The 19,068-nt window shown below is 44.8% G+C and overlaps 1 protein-coding gene across 1 annotated transcript in view; it reads right to left on the bottom strand.

Moving 5' to 3' along the window:
* Positions 1–19,068, bottom strand: part of DAPK2 (death associated protein kinase 2) — a 409,280-nt gene that overhangs the window by 322,688 nt on the left and 67,524 nt on the right. Inside the window, exon 2 of the mRNA XM_085643726.1 lies at positions 6,065–6,163. Within this exon, the coding sequence (XP_085499852.1) occupies positions 6,065–6,141 (77 nt within the window). The 5' untranslated portion in view covers positions 6,142–6,163. The remainder of the gene's footprint in view (positions 1–6,064; positions 6,164–19,068) is intronic.

The raw sequence follows: 19,068 nt of genomic DNA, 5'->3' as shown, positions 1-19,068 counted from the left end.
TTTCACGGTCAGGCGTCATTGCCGTTTCAGAGAAAATACGACCAAAGAATGTAAGTCTGTTTTTGTGAAACTCACACTTCCCTGCATTTAGCGTGAGATCTGCATCAGCAAGCAGATAGCATACTTGTGTGTGTGCTTTTTCATGTTCCGGTTGTGTAGCTCCAAACACCAAGATATCATCACTGTAGTTAAAAGCATGTGTGATTGGCTGAATTATTCGACGAATAATATCTTGAAAGACTTCTGCAGCTGACAACACACCAAAACCAAGTCTTTTTTATCTAAACAAACCAACATGAGTAGTAATGTACCTACAGTTTTCTTCCAGCTCAAGTTGATGGTAGCCTTTGTTCAAGTCAAGGTACGAGAAAACGTTGGCTTAATTCAGTTGCGTGATCATGTCCGCAATATGTGGACCGGCATGTCTTTCCCTTTTTTTTGGCCCATTGCTAATTAACACAAATGCGCACTGATCCTCAGCTGTCCTTTTTTGGCACCAACACATTGGGTGAAACCCACGGTGTTGGGCTAGTGGAGTGCTCAATAATGTTATGCTTTAACAGTGTTTCTAGTTTTTTCTCAATGACTTCTTGTAAGTGAAAAGCATTTCAACAGAATCACTGTACAACAGGGCAAATGTCTTCATTAATATGAAGCTGCACCTTCATTTCCCAAGTCCATGAAACAATGTTGGGAATTGACTCACTATTTCAGAACGAGCATTTAAGTTGTAGTTAATCAAAATCAGTCCCATGTCAGCAGCAGTATCAAAACTTCATAAGCATGCACTCGATGACGCACTTTGGAGGACATGAATTGTCTTTTACACTGTCATTTTCTTGTGCCAAATGGTTGCTACAAAGAATCCTTTTCTCTGCAATGTGTAGAAGCTGCCCAGGTGTACACCTTTGTTTTAGACAGTGCAAGATGGTATCGATGATAGTTCTTTGTACCTTTCTGTCGGCATCATGTTTATCAATGCACCACTGTCTATAATAAAAGTTGTGAGTCAACAAGTCACCTTGAGCATGATTTTAGGACAATGTCCAAAGGAACCTTGTTGCTTCAAGTGGCAAATCTCTTTAGACTTATGTTTTTCTTTGCAAGAGGCCAATCCTACAGGCACATGTCGGTCAGTGACTATCACCGTCATTACACATCCATCTTCCTAATGGTCACTCCATGATGACGTTAACGAACCTTAGGAAGAGGAATTTGACAATGATGAACTTCGTTTCATTTCCACTTGCCTTAGCCGATGTTGCTGGTGGCATTGTGGGAGTGGCTAGAGTGCTTCTGGAACTTTCTGACATCCACATTCTCGTCTCTCCGTGATGTACTTGGTTTTTCTTTTACTTTGCAAACTGTTATGAAATGGTTTTCTTTCCTTCAGCCTTTGCATATCTGTCCGATGGCGGGACATTTACCTTCATGTGGAAAGGAGAATCCACAGAGGAAACACAACTTCTTTTTCTTCAGAGACATCACTCTGTGGGCCTCTGCCTTGTGTTTCTGCTTACTTTTCATACGCAATGCTGATTCATTTTGGGTTGTTCCAGCTTCCATATCAGCAGCCTGTCAATCAGCATGTCCCTCCATTCCTGAAGCCATGAACACTTTCTCCAAGCTGAGCGTTTCTTACAGAATGCGACGTCAGAATGATTCGGAGAGGCAACCATTGATAACTCTAAGACACATGGCGGCTTCATCATTGAACTCACTGAGCTTGCAGTGCTATATGAGTATATCAAGGCTCTCAACAAACTCATCCGCAGTCTCGCCAGGTTGCCGTCTTGCTTGGTTGAAGATGCACCTTTCATAGTTGACATTCGGCATTAGATTGAACTTGGCTTCCTGCGTCTTATTAATTTGATGGTAAGATACTTCATCAGTTTGTGATATCTTCCTTATCACTTCTTTCCCTTTATCACCTGTGAGGTTTTATAAGTATTTGATGATCTTTTTGTCATCTGGTTCTTCTATGCATCTATTAAGTCATCGAACGTTTCGATCTAGGTAGTCCATCTGGGGACAATATTCTGCTTTTTGGCCGTATTGAATGGAGGGGAAGGTTTCAGGAACACAGCAGCATCGTATCATGTGCTGTTTCCTATTGAAATTGAGAGTACATGCTGTTCAGGCAGCATTTGGCTTTCGACGTCATTTGGTCGGGCGGCTCCTCTGCAAGCATCTGCCTGCTCACTAGTACTTGGGTCGTCGCGCCCCAGCTGAGGTTGGCGGGCGCCATCGTCCTTCTTCTCAGTGAGTAATTGTTTGCTTCTTGCACGCGCTCTCGCCATATGCACTGTACCTGGCTGCTGCTACCTTTAGCATTTCTATGTGCCTCGTCGTCTTTTACTTTAGCGGTTTCCTGCACCTGGTTGTCACTGTCTTTAGCACCTTTTTCGAGGGCCTCTCAAAAGCTGGAGTTGCACTTTGACTCCACAGCTGCACTGTGTTGGTCTTTGTAGACCGCTTCTTGGGGTACGCGTGGCACTCACAAGCAGTTTGAGAACCATGACAAACTCTCAGGGAGAACAGTCTTGTGTTCTTGGAGGTCACATATCCCCTACCTCATAGCCAGTTGTAGCGTCATGTCCTGCCCGGGAGCATGTAACAGACCACACCACACACAGAGCTCTGGCTTATATGTCTTTATTCTTCTGCATGCAACCGTTAACGGAACGTACTGCGTCACAAACTTTATTAACCACACCAAACAGATTATGTAATACTTGTAACTTCTACAAGTCGTAAAATTTACAAATCCTGAAATGTATGAACTAAGTAGTTAACACCTGTCAAAGGTTTTATACGATTCACAACTATGGTGGATTTTAAGGTCAACCAACCACTTATTTAGGTTTTAGGTGAAAGAGGTCAGTCCTTTGAAAGGTGATGACACAACGCAAAGAGTTGTAAAGGTCTGAATCAGTGGTGTAGCTAGACCTACTGCTACCCAGGGCAGCCCCCGAGTTTTCCGCCCACTGCAAGTAAGAGTGTGGGAGTGGGGGCTGATGGACGACTTGTTCCGGGTAGGCGAGAGGGGGGGAGGTGACGCCGACAGACATCTTGTTCTTGGGGGGGATGATGGTAGTCGACAGACACGACTTGCTCACCTCTGAGGCCCCCAAAAAGAGTGCCGCCTGGGGCAGACCGCCTCACCTAGCTGCGCCTCTGGTCTGAATTGTCATGCATTAGATCCACCACTGCCCCATGCATCATGGTGTAACATTGCACCATACAAAATAATGCTACAGCAGTGGGTACAGAATACAAAATGGTGCAATGCTGAGAAGCTTTGCATAAAAGGCCACATAATTGTGCTTTAACGATAAACCACAATGTAGTCCTCATTCACCTCAGTTGAGCCAACTGGACCCAAGATCAACATTAAATGGGTTACAGAAGGAAAATTAGTTTACTGTCCTGCTAGGGTAACACAGAGTCATCTGGTACCAGAAAAATCGTTGGTCAACATTGGTGGGGGTACAGCGAGATTCACTTCCCAGCTATTCCAAAGAAAGCAGATCCTTCTGAAGACAAACCAGTCTTAGACTTAATCAGATCTTTCAGGATTCTGACCAGCCTTTCCCTTTGCAGCACCAATTTTTGAGGAAACATATTTGTTCTTGAGTCAAAAATGTCTGACTCATATGAATTATTTGGTAGCACTCTCAGAGTATGACAGAAACTCCTTTAGGTGACCTGATGAAGCTATAGGTCCCGCCAAACAGAATAGCTAGAAATGGATCCTATGCAGGTGATGGGTAGAATGGGCATATTCACTGCTACAGTACTTCTGCTGGGCATGGAGGGACGTTGAGTCAGGTTACTGGCAATGGAACCATGAGTTATGCCGGGGCACTGGCAATGAGGGTGGCCCGGGCACTGAGGTCACTAATACCGATAGTGCATGAGATTATTGACAGTGACGGTGCATGGCATTGCTTTCAGTGCAAGGCCACCAGATGTACCCAATAAAAATCATTCTTCTAGTTAAATAGACTTTATACTGAGTCAACTCGCTTTGCCATAGGCATGCAGAAGAATTTATGGATACTACTACTACAAAACCATGAACTGGAGAAGACCAACCACCTGTGACTGCAGCAAGGCCAACAACAGCAAAACCTCCAGCAAAGGCCGAACGTAATGAAGAAGAAAAAGACACATGGATTGTGAGGAGTAACTCAAGAATGAGGAGCAAGATCTGAGCTGAATGACAGGGAACCAAGTCTGCCTGAATAATGCAGGGAGCAGGTAATGCTCTTCAAGTTATATATGGCATATTGTTTTAAAACACTGAAGTAAAGGCATACATTCTCACTTATATGAAGCAATTAATATAACATCATGACCACAATGCAATGTTGTGTGGGCAGACTGATTATAAACACTATCAGCAATAACCTAACAAATGCAAAAACCCGGAAACAAGATAAATCTAAAAATAAAAATACACAATAAGATCTCCAAGCAGGTCACTGCCAGATACTGTAAAATGAGAGCACAAAGACCCCAAAATGTGGAGTGCCTGGCAGGAACATGGCCACTATACATCCAATATGTTACAGACACAAACCGATAATGAATGAGATGGGAGACAAATACCATTTCTAAAAGGAAGCTTAAAAAATGTGGAAGGAAAAAGGATTTCTGTGTGAGGATGGTTTAAGCTGAAACTAGATACCAAAACAACAAAAGAAACACGATTGGGCGAAAATACGTAGAACTGAAGTTCAAATGAAGTAAATAAAGTCATCACAATAAATCAAGAAACACAAAAATAGTATGATTTATTAAAGATTGCACAAAGCAAAACCTTTAACGAGAAGGTCAAATCAAAACAACTATCACACTTACGATAGGTCTTCAGGTGAGGCCGTTCAGACTGGCCCTGACCGCAATGCTTACACGGTTGAACATTGTAATGACTACTGGCACAGAGGTGGAGACCTGTCCACACCTCATACTGCTCTTAATAATCCGAGGGCTTGAAAGGTGGGTGAAGGGGACTACTAATGACCCACTATTGACCAGTGATGTATCAGGTCATTAATCTGCCCGCGTAACATCCCTGGTCCTACCCTGAAGACAGGATCCTAGTGCTGGCTAGCAGTGTTGAGGCAGAACAAGTGAAAAGTTCAAGAGAAGCTACCTTGCTAGATAGGTGTGTGGGTGGTGGTAACCATGATGTACTAACAGTCCTATAGGTAAAAACTGACAGCAGTGGGAAGTAAGAGTTTAAAAAGTGCTTGGGAAAGGTAACTTTTGTAACAAAATGTAATATTTCTTCACTATACTTAACCACCATTCAAGGCCGTTTCCACACAAGGGATGCAGTCAATACCTGTTGTCCCAACAAGGTGGGAAGAAACAAGGTACCTGAAAAGCCAACCTCCGCAGGTGAGACTTTTTAAAAATGTAATCTTTATTATTTGCATCAACCGAAAAAAGTGGAGCAAGGACTTTTAATTGTCGGTCATCAATTCCATACATTAGAAAAAGCCAGCTGGTGGGTTCCACTCACACCCTCATATCAGAACTCCAACTCAGATGTGGTGGATGACAGTCACCTCTTTTCGAAGCTTGCCAATACCCGCTTGGAGACAAAATAATAAATAACATATTAAACCTTCTAGAACTCTACCTAAACTTCCACCATTGCCCTTATAAAGTGGGATAGTGAAAGCCCCCTACCCGGGCTGTCTGCAAATTTGCAACCTAAACGTAAATATCAGTCCAAGGAGTTAACCCCCAGGACCCTCCAATGCAGTTCACAAGGAGTCCACTTCAATAAAGCATAGTGTTTCTCCTGCACATTAAATAGCAAATATTATAAGACTTTTTCTAAGTGTTCCTTTAACAAAAGCTTCAAACCTGCCGAGATGATTCACAAAGACTAATTCATTTTGCATTTATAAAAGAATTTTAAAAAATAACAACAATTTCTAGAATTGCATTCAACAATTCCAAAACCATGCGATCAATGCAGGGTTCCGTATCAGCTGCACTATAAAGCCTACAGTCTATTGAATGATGTGCGCCTGGTGAACTGTACCTTCCCAGCTCTTCTCCTATCTCGTACAAGTCTTCCACCTTCTGCTGTTTGAACACCGCCATAGCTGGACTCCTCATTGATGCTCTGAGTTGGTTGCACCTAGAACAATGATGAAGAGGTTAGTTAGGTCTTCCACCCTAATGTCAATCAATACCACAGCCACCAACACGACAAGCCCACATATTCAATGGTCCAGTTGTAAAGTCAAATTTTACAGCAACCAGAACAACTTCAGCCAAGGACTTTGAGGGTGGAGGTGCCCACAAATTTAAACTTTGGCACAAAATGACAGATAGCTAGGCCATCTCTGTATTCAGTTAGGATGACTTTCAGGAATGAATTCACTGAAAGAGTAGAGATCAGCTGCACAGATATGAAGCACACAGTGACGGCTGCTAGGGAACAGTGGCGGCAGAGTGTGGGGGGGAAGAGAAAAAAAAGCACAAAAAAAAACGACATACCTGCCGAACGCTGGCTGCTGCCTCTTCTCCGACCTCTCTCTGTTCCTGGCTCCCGGCAGCACCCAGGCTCCCCTAGCCAATCACGACGCTGCTGTCACCAATATGACAGCAGCGGCATGATTGGTTTGGCACTCAGACAGGGAGTGGGAGCCTGTGCATGTTCTCCACCCAGGCTGTGCAATATATGGAGAACATGCTCAGTGCACATGACTGTTCAGCCAGCCCAAGACGGCCGGCCCAATAATCATGCGCACTTAAGTGCACCCACCATTCCTCCCCCTGCTGGCTGTAACGACAGTCCAGCCCCGCCCCATAAAACTGCCTCAGTACGGAAAAAAAAAATGATAACATTGTGATATTTGCTTTTTTGTTTTTGCACTGCCCCAGCAGTGGGGCGGTGCTCCTACGCCTTAGCGTAGGTGCCGCCGCTGGAAGCACACAGTGAATAGAAGCGGTGTGGGGCTAGTAAGCAGCATAGCATGAGACAGGCATTTTGGAAGATGCAAATGTTTGGAAAAAACACCACCCAACTTAGAGTACAGTAGATTCCCTTTCAGGATAGCTAACTTTATGTCGATAGACAACCAAGGGCAAGGCCTGCAAAAGTTCATGGGTGTCGCCCACATTCATGTAGAAGAATGGGTATAACAAGTGTAAATCATGAAGGGAAGTACAGTGTGCATGGGAGCCAATTGGGTATGTAGAACTCAGCAGTCAACCTGTGTTATTGTGCACACATGTGACATTATATGGGTCAATTCAACAAAGCACACGGATGCTCAAGCTGTTAATAATGGATACCAGCTTACTTACTCTGCCTTGTACTCATACAGAATGTGGAATGTACACATGGGGAATACGTATCTGAGAACCTTGAAGGGCACCAGTTTGAGAGACATGGTTGGTCTTTGATATCAGGGCCCTCAGTCTCTTTCTTCTCTATCTGCCAAAATATTGATGTCTGTCCCTAAAGTCTCATACACGTTTTTCAGAAGCTTTGTCCCGCCTCTACAACCGGCCACTGCCCTGTCTGGATACAGAGACTGTCCTCCTTGGAAGGCAAGAGATGGACTGAAGGGAGTTGTTGTCCTTTTGACTCCACCCGGATGTCAGTTGTTACGGGGCACACAATCTGTCACAGTTTGGGCATTGTGTATTGTCTCACTTTGCTTTTTCAGTAGGCTTTCTGCATGTTTCCAATGCAGACAGATTCTGGTTTTTGAGGTGTATGTCAGTTAGTCTGGGGACACAGAATTTTGCATACATTGGAAACACTGCACAAGTAGATGTGAGTTCTCGAGTCTGGCGTGGTCAACTACCCAGTGGCGTAGGAAGGGGGGTGCAGTAGGTGCGGGCCGCCCCAGGTGTCATCACTGAGGGGGGTGACAAAATGGAAAACACATATTTTTGCCATTTTGTCAAGCCGGGGTGACAAGAAATTTTCCGCACCGGGTACCACCTGACCTTGCTACGCCACTGCAACTACCTGCTCACTCAGTGTCTGTTGGAACGAAGTACAGGGGACGCGGGGACACAACAGTGTCCTCGTGGCTGCTGCTGACTACCCCGGGGACATCCATTTCCACTGCTACCAGGGCTTGTCTGCATGTCTGTCTGGTGCACAGGCTTTACCCATGAGGGCTACAGTGCATGCCACTGCAGGAAAGCCGAAATAGGCTGACCCATGCTGTGTACTGTAGTGGGCAGAAGAAAACTGTGAATGACACAACACAGATCAATAGGTGAAGAAGACTAGCAGAAAGCCCTTTATAATGTATATTATATATATTATTTTAGTGAAATGAGAATTCACCAGTGAAATGGCTGGACTCACCAGCACATGTTCGCGTGGCATTTTTCATATCAAAAGAACCAAACTGACCCTGCGGTTCTCCCTGCACATTTCGGCAGGATGCAACACTTAGCTGGTGTTAGACCAAAAAAGAATGGTACTCAGAGAAAGGGATACAATCACAAGGAAATAAAAAGGAAGAAGAAAACCGGGAGGAAGGTTTTGCGACCGCATTTACGGCCGCAAAACACTTGCAGTTTACCACCTACTTCAAGTAGGTGGTAAACCACTCGCAAAGGGGAAGGGATCGCCAGGAGACCCCTTACCATTTGTGAGTATGTTGGAAAATATTTTTTAAGTGCAGGCAGTGGTCCCAGAGATCACTGCCTGCCCTTAAAAACTGAACCTGAAAAGTTTCATTTTTCCTTTAAGGAAAACGGGCTGCATTAAAAAAAACTGCTTTATTAAAAAGCAGTCCCAGATGGGCAGAGTATAGAGGCATATATTTAGAGCCCATTCCATCTGGGGATGATGCAGTGTAGAAATGATAGCTTGAGATTAAGATAGGAGACAAGTGGCTCAAATGGAATTGCTTTACAGTGAATTAGAACGCAAGTGGTGTGGAAGACGTAGAATTAGGACAGTGCAAGGGGGGAGTTCATTGGGGGATGTTTAATTGTTCTTCTTTATGTTACAACAGGGGAATGGGTGCATATAAAATGTCATTGCAAATGTGTAGTGCCTAAAATGTAGCAGACGACCTATGATTGAAGGGGCTCTGCATTATATGTACCGATTGACAAAATAAAATATGTTTACAAAAAAAAAAAAAAGCAGTCCCAGACATGGTGGTCGCCACCATCCCTGGGAGGGCTGTCATTCCCAAAGGGCTTGCAAATTGGGAGAGGCTCATTAATATTAATGAGCCTCGCAATTTGCGACCCCATTGGTGAGCGCAAACATACACTGTTGAACATCGAAAATTGCGACTCGCAAATTGCGACTCGCAAAAGAGTCGTAATTTGAGATGCGCAGTTTTCTTGGTCGTACATCTAGCCCTTAGTAAAGAGGAGAACTAAGTTAAAAAATGTGAAGTAATATGCTGTGGTTAGACTAAGGCCGGAATATGGAACCATATCTGTGTCATCAGAATACATGTAGATCAAAATTGGAAGTAAACATTTAAAACGTAGAAGGTACATCTGTCAAATACCAGAGTGAGGGCAGAGTAACAAAGACAGCAGCCTTCATAAAACTTCCATTGAGCATGTGTCAAGAGGAGATGCCAACTTAACAGCCATAAGCTTAGCATTCGTGACTACATCAGAAATCAGGAGAAAGAAGTGAGAACACAAACGTGGCTGTTGACCTTCTCTAGATGAATATCATTGTTACTGGAGGCAGAAAGACTGGTGTCAGAAACAACAGACTTTGCTATGTCCCTATTACCTCAATTTAATATTCTGTTTTTGTGGTGGGTCTCCATGACTGAACAAGGCGTATGATGAAAAAGCATAGGCATAAAAAGCAATTATGACCTACTACAAGGAGCTGTGTGGTGTAACCCAACAAGGAAGGTTTGTGAAACAGTCTGACGTACACAGATCTGACCTGGGGCATAGATTGCCATGTTTGGGATGCGCCTGTTTTACGCCCTTCTATAAGTCCAAATAAAACACTTCCAAACAACTTAAGAAGCTGCAGCAAAGTAATTACTTCATGTAGTCTCTAATTTGTATTTGAAAAGCGAGTTGATTCTTGAAATATCCTGGGGAAGAGCCATGGCACTTTTCTGAGAGCACATTTAGGCGTCATCAGCGGTCAGGGTCCAAAGAAATGTGAGACCACGAAAGGAGATGGGTGGAGACAGCAAAGGGGCGGTGCTTGGTTTTTGCTTTGCGTCTAATAGAGGGTAGAGTTGTTTAGGGAAACCTTCCATGGAGTGTGCTGTTTCTTCTTGAACAAAGCTTTGCGGGAAGAAGAAAAAAGCTAATTTTTCAAGCTGTGCATCAATTCATTAGCTAAAAGAGATTACATTTTAAAGGTACCTCTTATGAGGCAATATGGATTCCAACTACAACTACATATTATTTCTCGAGAGAAGAAGCAGAAGAATACAATTTAAAACACGTCTGGCCTCGTAGCTGAAATGCCCCTGTGTTAGCATGAACACAAATGTAGAAGTCATTAGGAGCAGCCTTGAAACCCTGGTCTACACGCCGCTCTCCCCTGCCTCCGCTTAGCGCCAGTGTTCTCAGCATCGCCTCCCACCGCGAGAACCGAGTCCTTCCTGGTTCGGGGCAGACGAAATTGGTTGGGCACCCCGCATAGATGTGCAATTATAGTACTTGCCATAATAATATTTGCCACTTTTGCATTGCTACTGTCATTGGTTCTTATTGGAATCCATATAGTCACAAAATGTAGTCACTGTTAATTTCAGCCCTTCTATTTCATTTTTGACCCTTCTGCTCGCCTGCTGTTTTTCTCCTCTGGTTCCCACCCCCTGGCTCTCGAACAGCCCCTTCCACTTCATAAGTACTACTTATGCAGGCGTTGCCCAGACTGGGCCCAGCACCAGACCCCTGGCTCTTCCACCGACTACCGCTACACCACCGAGGAGCTCCTGGCCCTGGACCCAGGTCACCGCAACAACAGCTGCTTCACGGCTTCGCCGCAATCTACTAAAGGACCCTTCACCTGCCGCCACTGCCACTTCACATGCCACACAGGACCTCCTGTCCGCACCAGACCTCACACCATGCCCGATCAGACGACTACGAACAGACCAGAACTGCTCCAATACATTCTGCTCTATGCCCGCTCCCTCTGCAAACATGCCACTGAAATCTGGGAAACCATCACCACCCTCTCCCCGAATGTGGCCTTCATCACCAAAATATGGCTCAACGCCTCCTTGAATCCCAAAATCGCCACTGCCCCCCTGATGCTTATAGGATGATTCACCGAGGCAGCACAAACAAACACGGCGGGGGCATTGCCATCATCTTCAAGGAAACCATCCGATGCACCGTTACCAACGTCGATCCTACGCCTCTCATGGAAAACCTTAACTCCCATCTACAGACTGACACCAAAACAACGGTAAGAGGCACCCTCGCCTACAGACCCTCGGACCCCATACAGCATTCTCCAACCTCATTCCCCCCCTGGCCATCAACTCCCACCACTACATCCTACTTGGCGACCTCAATTTCCAAATTGAAGACCTCACCGACGCCAACTCCATCGCCTTCCTGGAGAGCCTGAACAACACTGGCCTCATTCAGCTGGTCACTAAACCCACGCACAAAGACGGACATACACTTGATGCCATCTTCACCTTCAGTGACAGAATCAAAAATTCACCCACATCATAGAACTCACCTGGACCGACCATGCCATCATCCACTTCACCATGTACCACAGCACCACATACTGCAGCTGAGGCGAGGTAACCAACACACAATTGACACAGGCCCTCAGCAGCACACAAGCCGAAACTTCAGCAGATCTGGACCAAGCCGACCAGAACTTCTCCACCTGGATCACCAACTGTGCCGACAGAGTAGCCCAGATGAAGCCAGCAAAGGCCAACAACACCTCAAAATGAGCCAGTTGAGCCTCTTATGGAGAGGATAGTATTTAATATTTACACGTTAGGACCAAAGAATGGACATTTCCGTTTGTGAGCGTGATTCCTCAAAATGAAAAATATGCGACTATGGTGTAATTTACACATTCAAAATTCAAGATTGGGAGTGGGTAATGGCGTATTGGGGTGGTAACATTGATAAACATCAAGAAACCTGTAAATTTGAGGGTGCTTAACAACAATCTTTAGTTAGTCTTTCAGCCTGGAATAACACCCAGATTTACGCCTGACAAGGGCAAAAGTAAGTACCTATTGAACATAGGAATTGAAAATACGCCCCACAAAACTGATGAATATTCATGGAAGACGTTATTAATGAATAACCACATTTATCTAAAGTAGAAATATAAATGAAGTTCCATGTGCATATGCTACATATGGAATTTGGTACCCATTTCAAAATGCCTAAAATCTGTGACTGTCACAGACTATTTGCCTTCCCTCTCTTTTCGCCCTCCTTACTCTTCCCCTCCCCACTTTCCTGCTGCTTCCTCATTTATTTAAAATAACACCAGAGCGCTCTCTTGCTCCCTAGAGCTCCTGTGAGCTTATTCCACCCCCTGCCATCAATACAATAGCCATTATTTTTTAATACTGTCAAACCCATTTAAAAATGGCTGCCAGTCCACACACTAGCAGTGAAACGTTGTAATGTTTTTTTAATGTTTTTTTAAAAAACATTAAAATATAGCCAAATAAACAGTAAAATATAGCCACTGAGGGTGTGCAAGCATGCATTGAAGCCATCTTGTAATGATTTTTCATAAATCTTAAACTCCCAAGGTGGCCCCAAGCATGCACATGCATGCACATCAGCCATCTTGTAATGTATTTTTTAATGCTTTATGAAAAAGCTTTACAATATAGCTGCTGTGCATGCGTGTGCATGTACAAAAGCTATCGGGGGGGGGGGTGGAACTGGCAAAGCCACGAGGTAAGCGCTCAGAATCCAAGGTTTGAAAAATGTACATGAAAAGCTTTTTTTGTATAAGGGTGAGGCCGTAGTTTTGATACCTGCAGGCTTACGTATTTGTGCTCTTGACACTCCTGACAGGTAAAGAACAGGACTGTGTGGGCTTTGAGCTGCAGCATACCTTGGAATCCATGGCCAAGAGGGTTTGAATGCATGAGAGTGGGAGGAACACTCCTTGCTTAATATCTTTGTCATTTTTTCTAAATTAGATGCTATATTAAAGTTATAAATCATAATATCTGCCAAACTCATATCACATTTTCTTATGCAGTCAGAAGGCTTTGTTTAACCGAGTTTACCTTCTTACCCACACCCCTCCTTGGTGTGTTTGTCCTTATCCTCGTTCAGATTTGTCATGAGGTTTTCCCTGGCCTCATTATGATACCACCTGCATAGCTGTCACCATCCCTCCTTGTCTTGTCTCATATGACCTTTTTAAACCAAAAACACATTTCTTTTACACACACAGAATTATTATTTTGAGGGCCTCGGGGCAAACAGGGTTTACTGGGCCCCAATTATACAGGATGAGACTTTCGCTCCTGAAGCCCGACCTACTATGGATCCGGAGCAACTGGGCCAAGTACCCTTTCAGCATTTGACTCTCAGTCGTACTGTGGGTCGAGCAGGCCAAGGCTTCTCGGGGGTAGGAAGATACAGGGTGGTGGACACAGGCTTACAACTCATAACTCAAAATCCTGCAGAAGCAGTAATAAATGATCATCCAGTTAAATACTAGCTATGATGAAAAAATAACTTTTTATGTTACAGCTACGACCGCCAAGGGAAATACGACACTCACAACCAACTTACACAGTCGCTTAAAGTCAGGGCATCTTGGGCGGTTCCCTGAGTCTCACTCCCTCCTAGCTCTAGTGGTAGTGATTATTCCCCATTCACTATAGGCAACATTTAGGTGAAGCCCCACTAGAAGTCTGAGTCTCAGGCTTGGTATCTGTATTAAAGTCTAAAGTGTTCCAGCATGAAGAGCTACTTAGCAGGGAAATTCCCCCGGAGCCCACTTGCCCAAAATCAATCTTATTCACACCTGCAAGACTGGCGTGACTAGAGTCCATGAGCGCACCCACTCTGCAGTCGCTGCAAAGACTGTCTCCGGTAACTGCGTTACAAGCAGCCCAGGAAGGCTGCGCTCGGTGGACCTCAAGTTCCTCGCTCTTTGTTATGCAGCCTCAGTGACAGGAGGTTCTTTGTGGCTCCTCCAACCTAGATAAGATCTGTGGTCCTTCCCACAGGGAGGCGTGTGAAAGTCCTGACACTGCTCCTCAGTCACGGTGACGATCCTGACCAGGTGAAACGTCTTACTTGGTTGTGGGGGCCCCTTCTAGTATCCGAGGTGTTGTGAGGTTACATAGGCTCCAGGCACAAACACTTCCATTTTACATGTTCAAGTTTAAAATTGACATCTTTTTAGATAAGGACTTTAACACACATTTGCTTGCTTTGGCCTCATGAGATTATGCACTCAGAAATGGTTTGCTTACAGTTACATCTCTTTGTAGGCATGTTATCTGGCCTTAGAATTTTCTGTACAAGGACTTTGTACACTACACAAAATATTGTTGTTTGTTGTTGTCCGTTCAGCGACAGCTCTGGGTGGATAGAATCAACAATGATAATAGGATCGGGACTCAGCACAGGACAAATGGGTCCAGTTTATTATACAAACTGCTCTCCACCTCTATTTAGACAGAGGAACATCTCGCTGGATTGTCGAAGATCACCCAGTGCCTTAATTCTAGCCCAGCTGAATTCCAACACCATCCTGTAGAGGACAGCGGCTTGTTCTACACCAAGGCTGGCTGCCAGATGACACACGCTTGCAGATAAATGGGGAGTTAGACCAGTCTAAGGTATTCTGGCAGACTGCACACCCTATGCTTGATGGGATAGCCAGAGCTAGGTAGGAGTGCAATTATATGTATTCATATAATCTAATGCAAATGCACAATGGTTGAACTGTTCATTCAGTTGACCATTCCTGTAATGCAGGTACGATTATTTTGCTCAATTTCATTAATCATTGCAGTGCATGTGTTTTACACAAGAGTACAATTGCGCCAATAAATATCTGAAATGCCAATTAGTGTACTATTTGTATCTGAGTAACTAATGAAAGGGTAGGTTCTGTTTCACGATTTTTGGGGGGGAATTTGAGTGGTCATGTTCTGAGGCTGCAGACACAATCCAGTGCCCTGTCAGTTTAGGGGCACTGTGAGCTAGCCAGGAATTAAGTCAACATATTCTGATGGTATGAGTGGACTCAGTCCTACATAGTTTTGAAGCTTATGTTGCCTAAATGCACAGTCTTACTGAGAAAGTAGGAACCGTGCAACAGGGGTCACCGTCGCACCACTGCACACTGGCTCCGACCCGATCGACACCGCAGATTTCTTCACAGCAGCACCTCCGCCGTACAGGGTTACCAGCTCACCCCCCGCAAAAGGGTTACGGCCCACTCAACATGGCAACCGTGTGTGGTGGAAAGCTGGAAATCCTGTATGCTAGAAAGGGCCACCATGAAGGCCAATTCATGGCATAGAGGGTTGCCAGATTTCCCGCACACACAGTCTAGCGAACCACTTGTACAGCAACCTCTTTATGGCGGCTCCTCCTGGCACACGCAGTCGCTGGTTCCTCCCTTCACATAGGTGATGACCTGTTCGGTGCAGCAACGATCATGGCTCACTTCATAGCAGCCCTCCTTTGGCATACAGGGTCGCCAAATTTCTCTGCACACAGCAACAACCCGATTGGTGCAGCAGTCGTCTCCTCACACCTTGCTAAGGGAATCCACTCAACAGGATTCCCCACTGGACCACAGTCCATCCAAAGGTCTCCTCTTCCACATTGGTTTCAGCAAGAAGGCAGGTCCTGGTGCTCCAGGCTCCAGGGCAGGTGGTCCTATTTTCCCTGGGTGATGCTCCTTACTCAGCTGGGAGACTAGTAAGCCTTGGCCGCCAGTCCTTAGCGCAGGCGGAAGTCTTGCAGAGCTTCTCCTCCTTGCACAGCCTGATTGGCAGCTTGACAGTTGACACATTTTGGGGGTTTTGAGTTCCCCTACTTATAGTCCATTTCAAGACACCAAATGTGATTTAGAGTCTGAGACTTTGAAGTTTATGTTGGTGGTCTGCTTCCTTTTGACGTGACCACTCCTCTGCCCTCTACTCCTCCCTCTGTCACAGCAGGAGCGACTCAAGCTGACAGCCTCACATTGCAGGCCATGGGAGTGACGAGAGGTTCACACCTGGATGTCAGCCACAATGATATGCGCATCAAAATGTTACCCCAGTGCCTCAGCCCTACTCTTTACTATTCTTTTATAAGCCCCAACTTCTTCCTAGGATGTGCCCAGTTCCCTTCCTTGTGGCCTCTCTTCGAATCAAAGAGCACCCTTTGAAGTGTACTGGGGAAGCCTAGCTCTCCCCTCTCTGCAGTGTGTCTGCCCAGCTAATATGAAAGCAGCAATACATAAATCAGTCTGGAAGCATTCCTGGACCTCCTCTCCTCATGTTTCACCATGCAGCCCTGGGTCTCCCACAAAGGATCCCATAGTGTGCCATGTATTGTGCCATTCACAGCACACATACATTCAGCACATGCATATAACATACATACACTGCACAGCACTCCATCCTTCATGTACTGTACCACTCAGAGGCACACATACACCCAGCACATGTATATATTATGCATGCACTGCATAGTATTTCTTTATCCGTGTAGTGTACCATTAACAAGCATACATACACCCAGCACAAGTAAACAACATACATGCACTGTACAGCACTACATCATTCATGTATTGTACCATTCACAGGCACACATAAACCCAGCACATGTACCCTACACATGGACGGTGCAGCAGGACACACAAAACCAATGTAGGCCAAGGGTGAGTTAAGCACACAACAGCGAAACTTAAACTGAGTGAACCTGTAGGCCTCACTCGAGTGACACAGGTAAAAAGGACTTGTTTGCTCTTACAGATCACTACATGGTATGCTGGCATAACTGCGCTCTTGCTGCTTACCTTCTAGTAAAGGGATTAACCTTTCACCACTATGAGGGTAGTGCTTTCTGCGCTCCTCCTAGACCAACAATACTGCAATCTGTTAGGCAGGCCTATGTCATGGCGCCAATGCATAATCAGTGTTTGCCTATGACAATAAAAATCAGCATTAGGGAGCCAGACATCAGTACAGTGAAATTATTTTATTTCATTTTAGGAACAATCTGTACATGTGTGTCAGGCATGCAGTTGAAGCTATGAACTCAAATAGGAAGAGTGGTGAGGGCCCCTAGCAAACAGTGATCCAAACAAAATGTTGCAGCAGAAAATTGATTTCACTAATCTTCCCTCAGTTAGTGGTAGGCGTGGACAGACAGTTCAGAACTAAATCAAAGGAGGCAGTATAAGACGAGTCTGGGTACAGTAAAACACAATTATATAACAGTTACAATAAAAATGTGCATGTCCATCTATACAAATATAGGCTGCAAACAGTGCTTAATGTGAGCCAGTGGTTTCCAGTGCTCGGCACCGCCACTTAATTATCAACACTAGCTCCTATGACAGTTTGCCACATGGTGGTGCTGTTTGTGTAATTTAGAGAAGAGCAGAACAGGTGTTTATTAATTCAATCTACTTTAAAGGGGGCTAATACCTACTGCCCAAGACGCTCATACAGCTTTGGGGGCCTGAAATAGTCTGAATTGTCAAGCTTGTAGGAGTGTGGTAGTTTGTAGTTGGGTAAGTACTGTTGATGGCAGCTCTGGTAGGGGCATTGGCTAGTGCAAGCTACAGTGATCTCCTGATGAGGGCCCTGGCACTTATTTGTTTACATTACAAATTAAGCACTGGCTGCAAATGTACAAAAAGCCCTATATAACAAAAATAATTGCACATTCCCCAAAAAAGAAATATAGCACTGATGCCCAGCAATCCCGGAAATAAACTATTCAAAAATTTAGCAGAGTTCTGATGGTCTAAAAGCTTTTGGAACACACCTCTAATGTTCACAAAACTTGTCAAATAAGACACAAACCTAACACAATATGCAATCAGTAATGTAGTCACAAAGATATCGCACACAAGTACTGTTGGCCATTACAATTGATAAGCATCACAGAATGCTGAAATAGAGGAATATTGCAATTTCCCCCCGAAAATGTTTACTTTGTCGACAGATGATAATGGTTAAGCTTCATGACCCACATGGTTCATAAAAATCTAACCACCACAAAGAACACACTGTTCTCGTGACCCTAGAGGCTCATAAACACCAAAAGAGCACAAAGAACACAGAAAAGCAACAGTAATTCAAGTTACGATACACACTGAATCAGCAAATAAGCGGGCCAGAGACTCATCCATCAGAAAGGTAAGTCACCTCCGGGTAAAGGTGTGCAAGCGACCCACTTTGGATGCATCTGCAGCGACAGGGTCCACGCAGTCCCAGATCCAAAAGATGATCAGTGACTTGAAGGGAAGCTTCAGCTCATATCCCAAAAGCCAGGCAACTGGGCAGACGTCCACTGCCAATCAGTGTCCAGTACAGTCAAAATGGTCAGTCATTCAGCTCAAACTGGGTCAGATTTTCCCTCCTTGTGGCTGCATTCCAGTTCCTAGTTTTTCGCCCACCATGCCACTCCAGACAGAGGCTCAACTTATACAAATCAGTTCTGGCCCTTTTCCTCCTCGAAAGAGTCCACCCGAACTACCATGCGAGGCTCCCTCCAGAGGGGAATAAAAGCAACCTCAGACTGGTTTTGGGCTATTTGGGCCTGGTTAGTACGATGGAGCTTGTGTCCTACTGCACAGTATAGGAAAGAACCACAGGAGTATAACCCATAAACCAAGCTGAGATCTGGGTAGGTACAGTATAAATACAACAATATCTCAGCCGGATTCATTAAGACTGATTATATTTTTGGACAACATCCTATTAATATCTCACAAAAACGTCCCTACTCTCAAGTAGTAGCAAAACATAGAAGCCCAATGAACACCTTACCTACCCCCTCCGCCGGTGGCCACACACCTTTCCGACTAAACTTGGAACCCTCATGTTCCACTCACCAGGCTCAGACAGTTTACATGGT

The sequence above is a fragment of the Triturus cristatus genome, chromosome 3_1 (assembly GCF_964204655.1).
Source record: "Triturus cristatus chromosome 3_1, aTriCri1.1, whole genome shotgun sequence".
Classification (NCBI taxonomy): Eukaryota; Metazoa; Chordata; class Amphibia; order Caudata; family Salamandridae; genus Triturus; species Triturus cristatus.
Note: the sequence above shows the minus strand (reverse complement) of the source record. Positions and strands in the feature narration are given on the sequence as shown.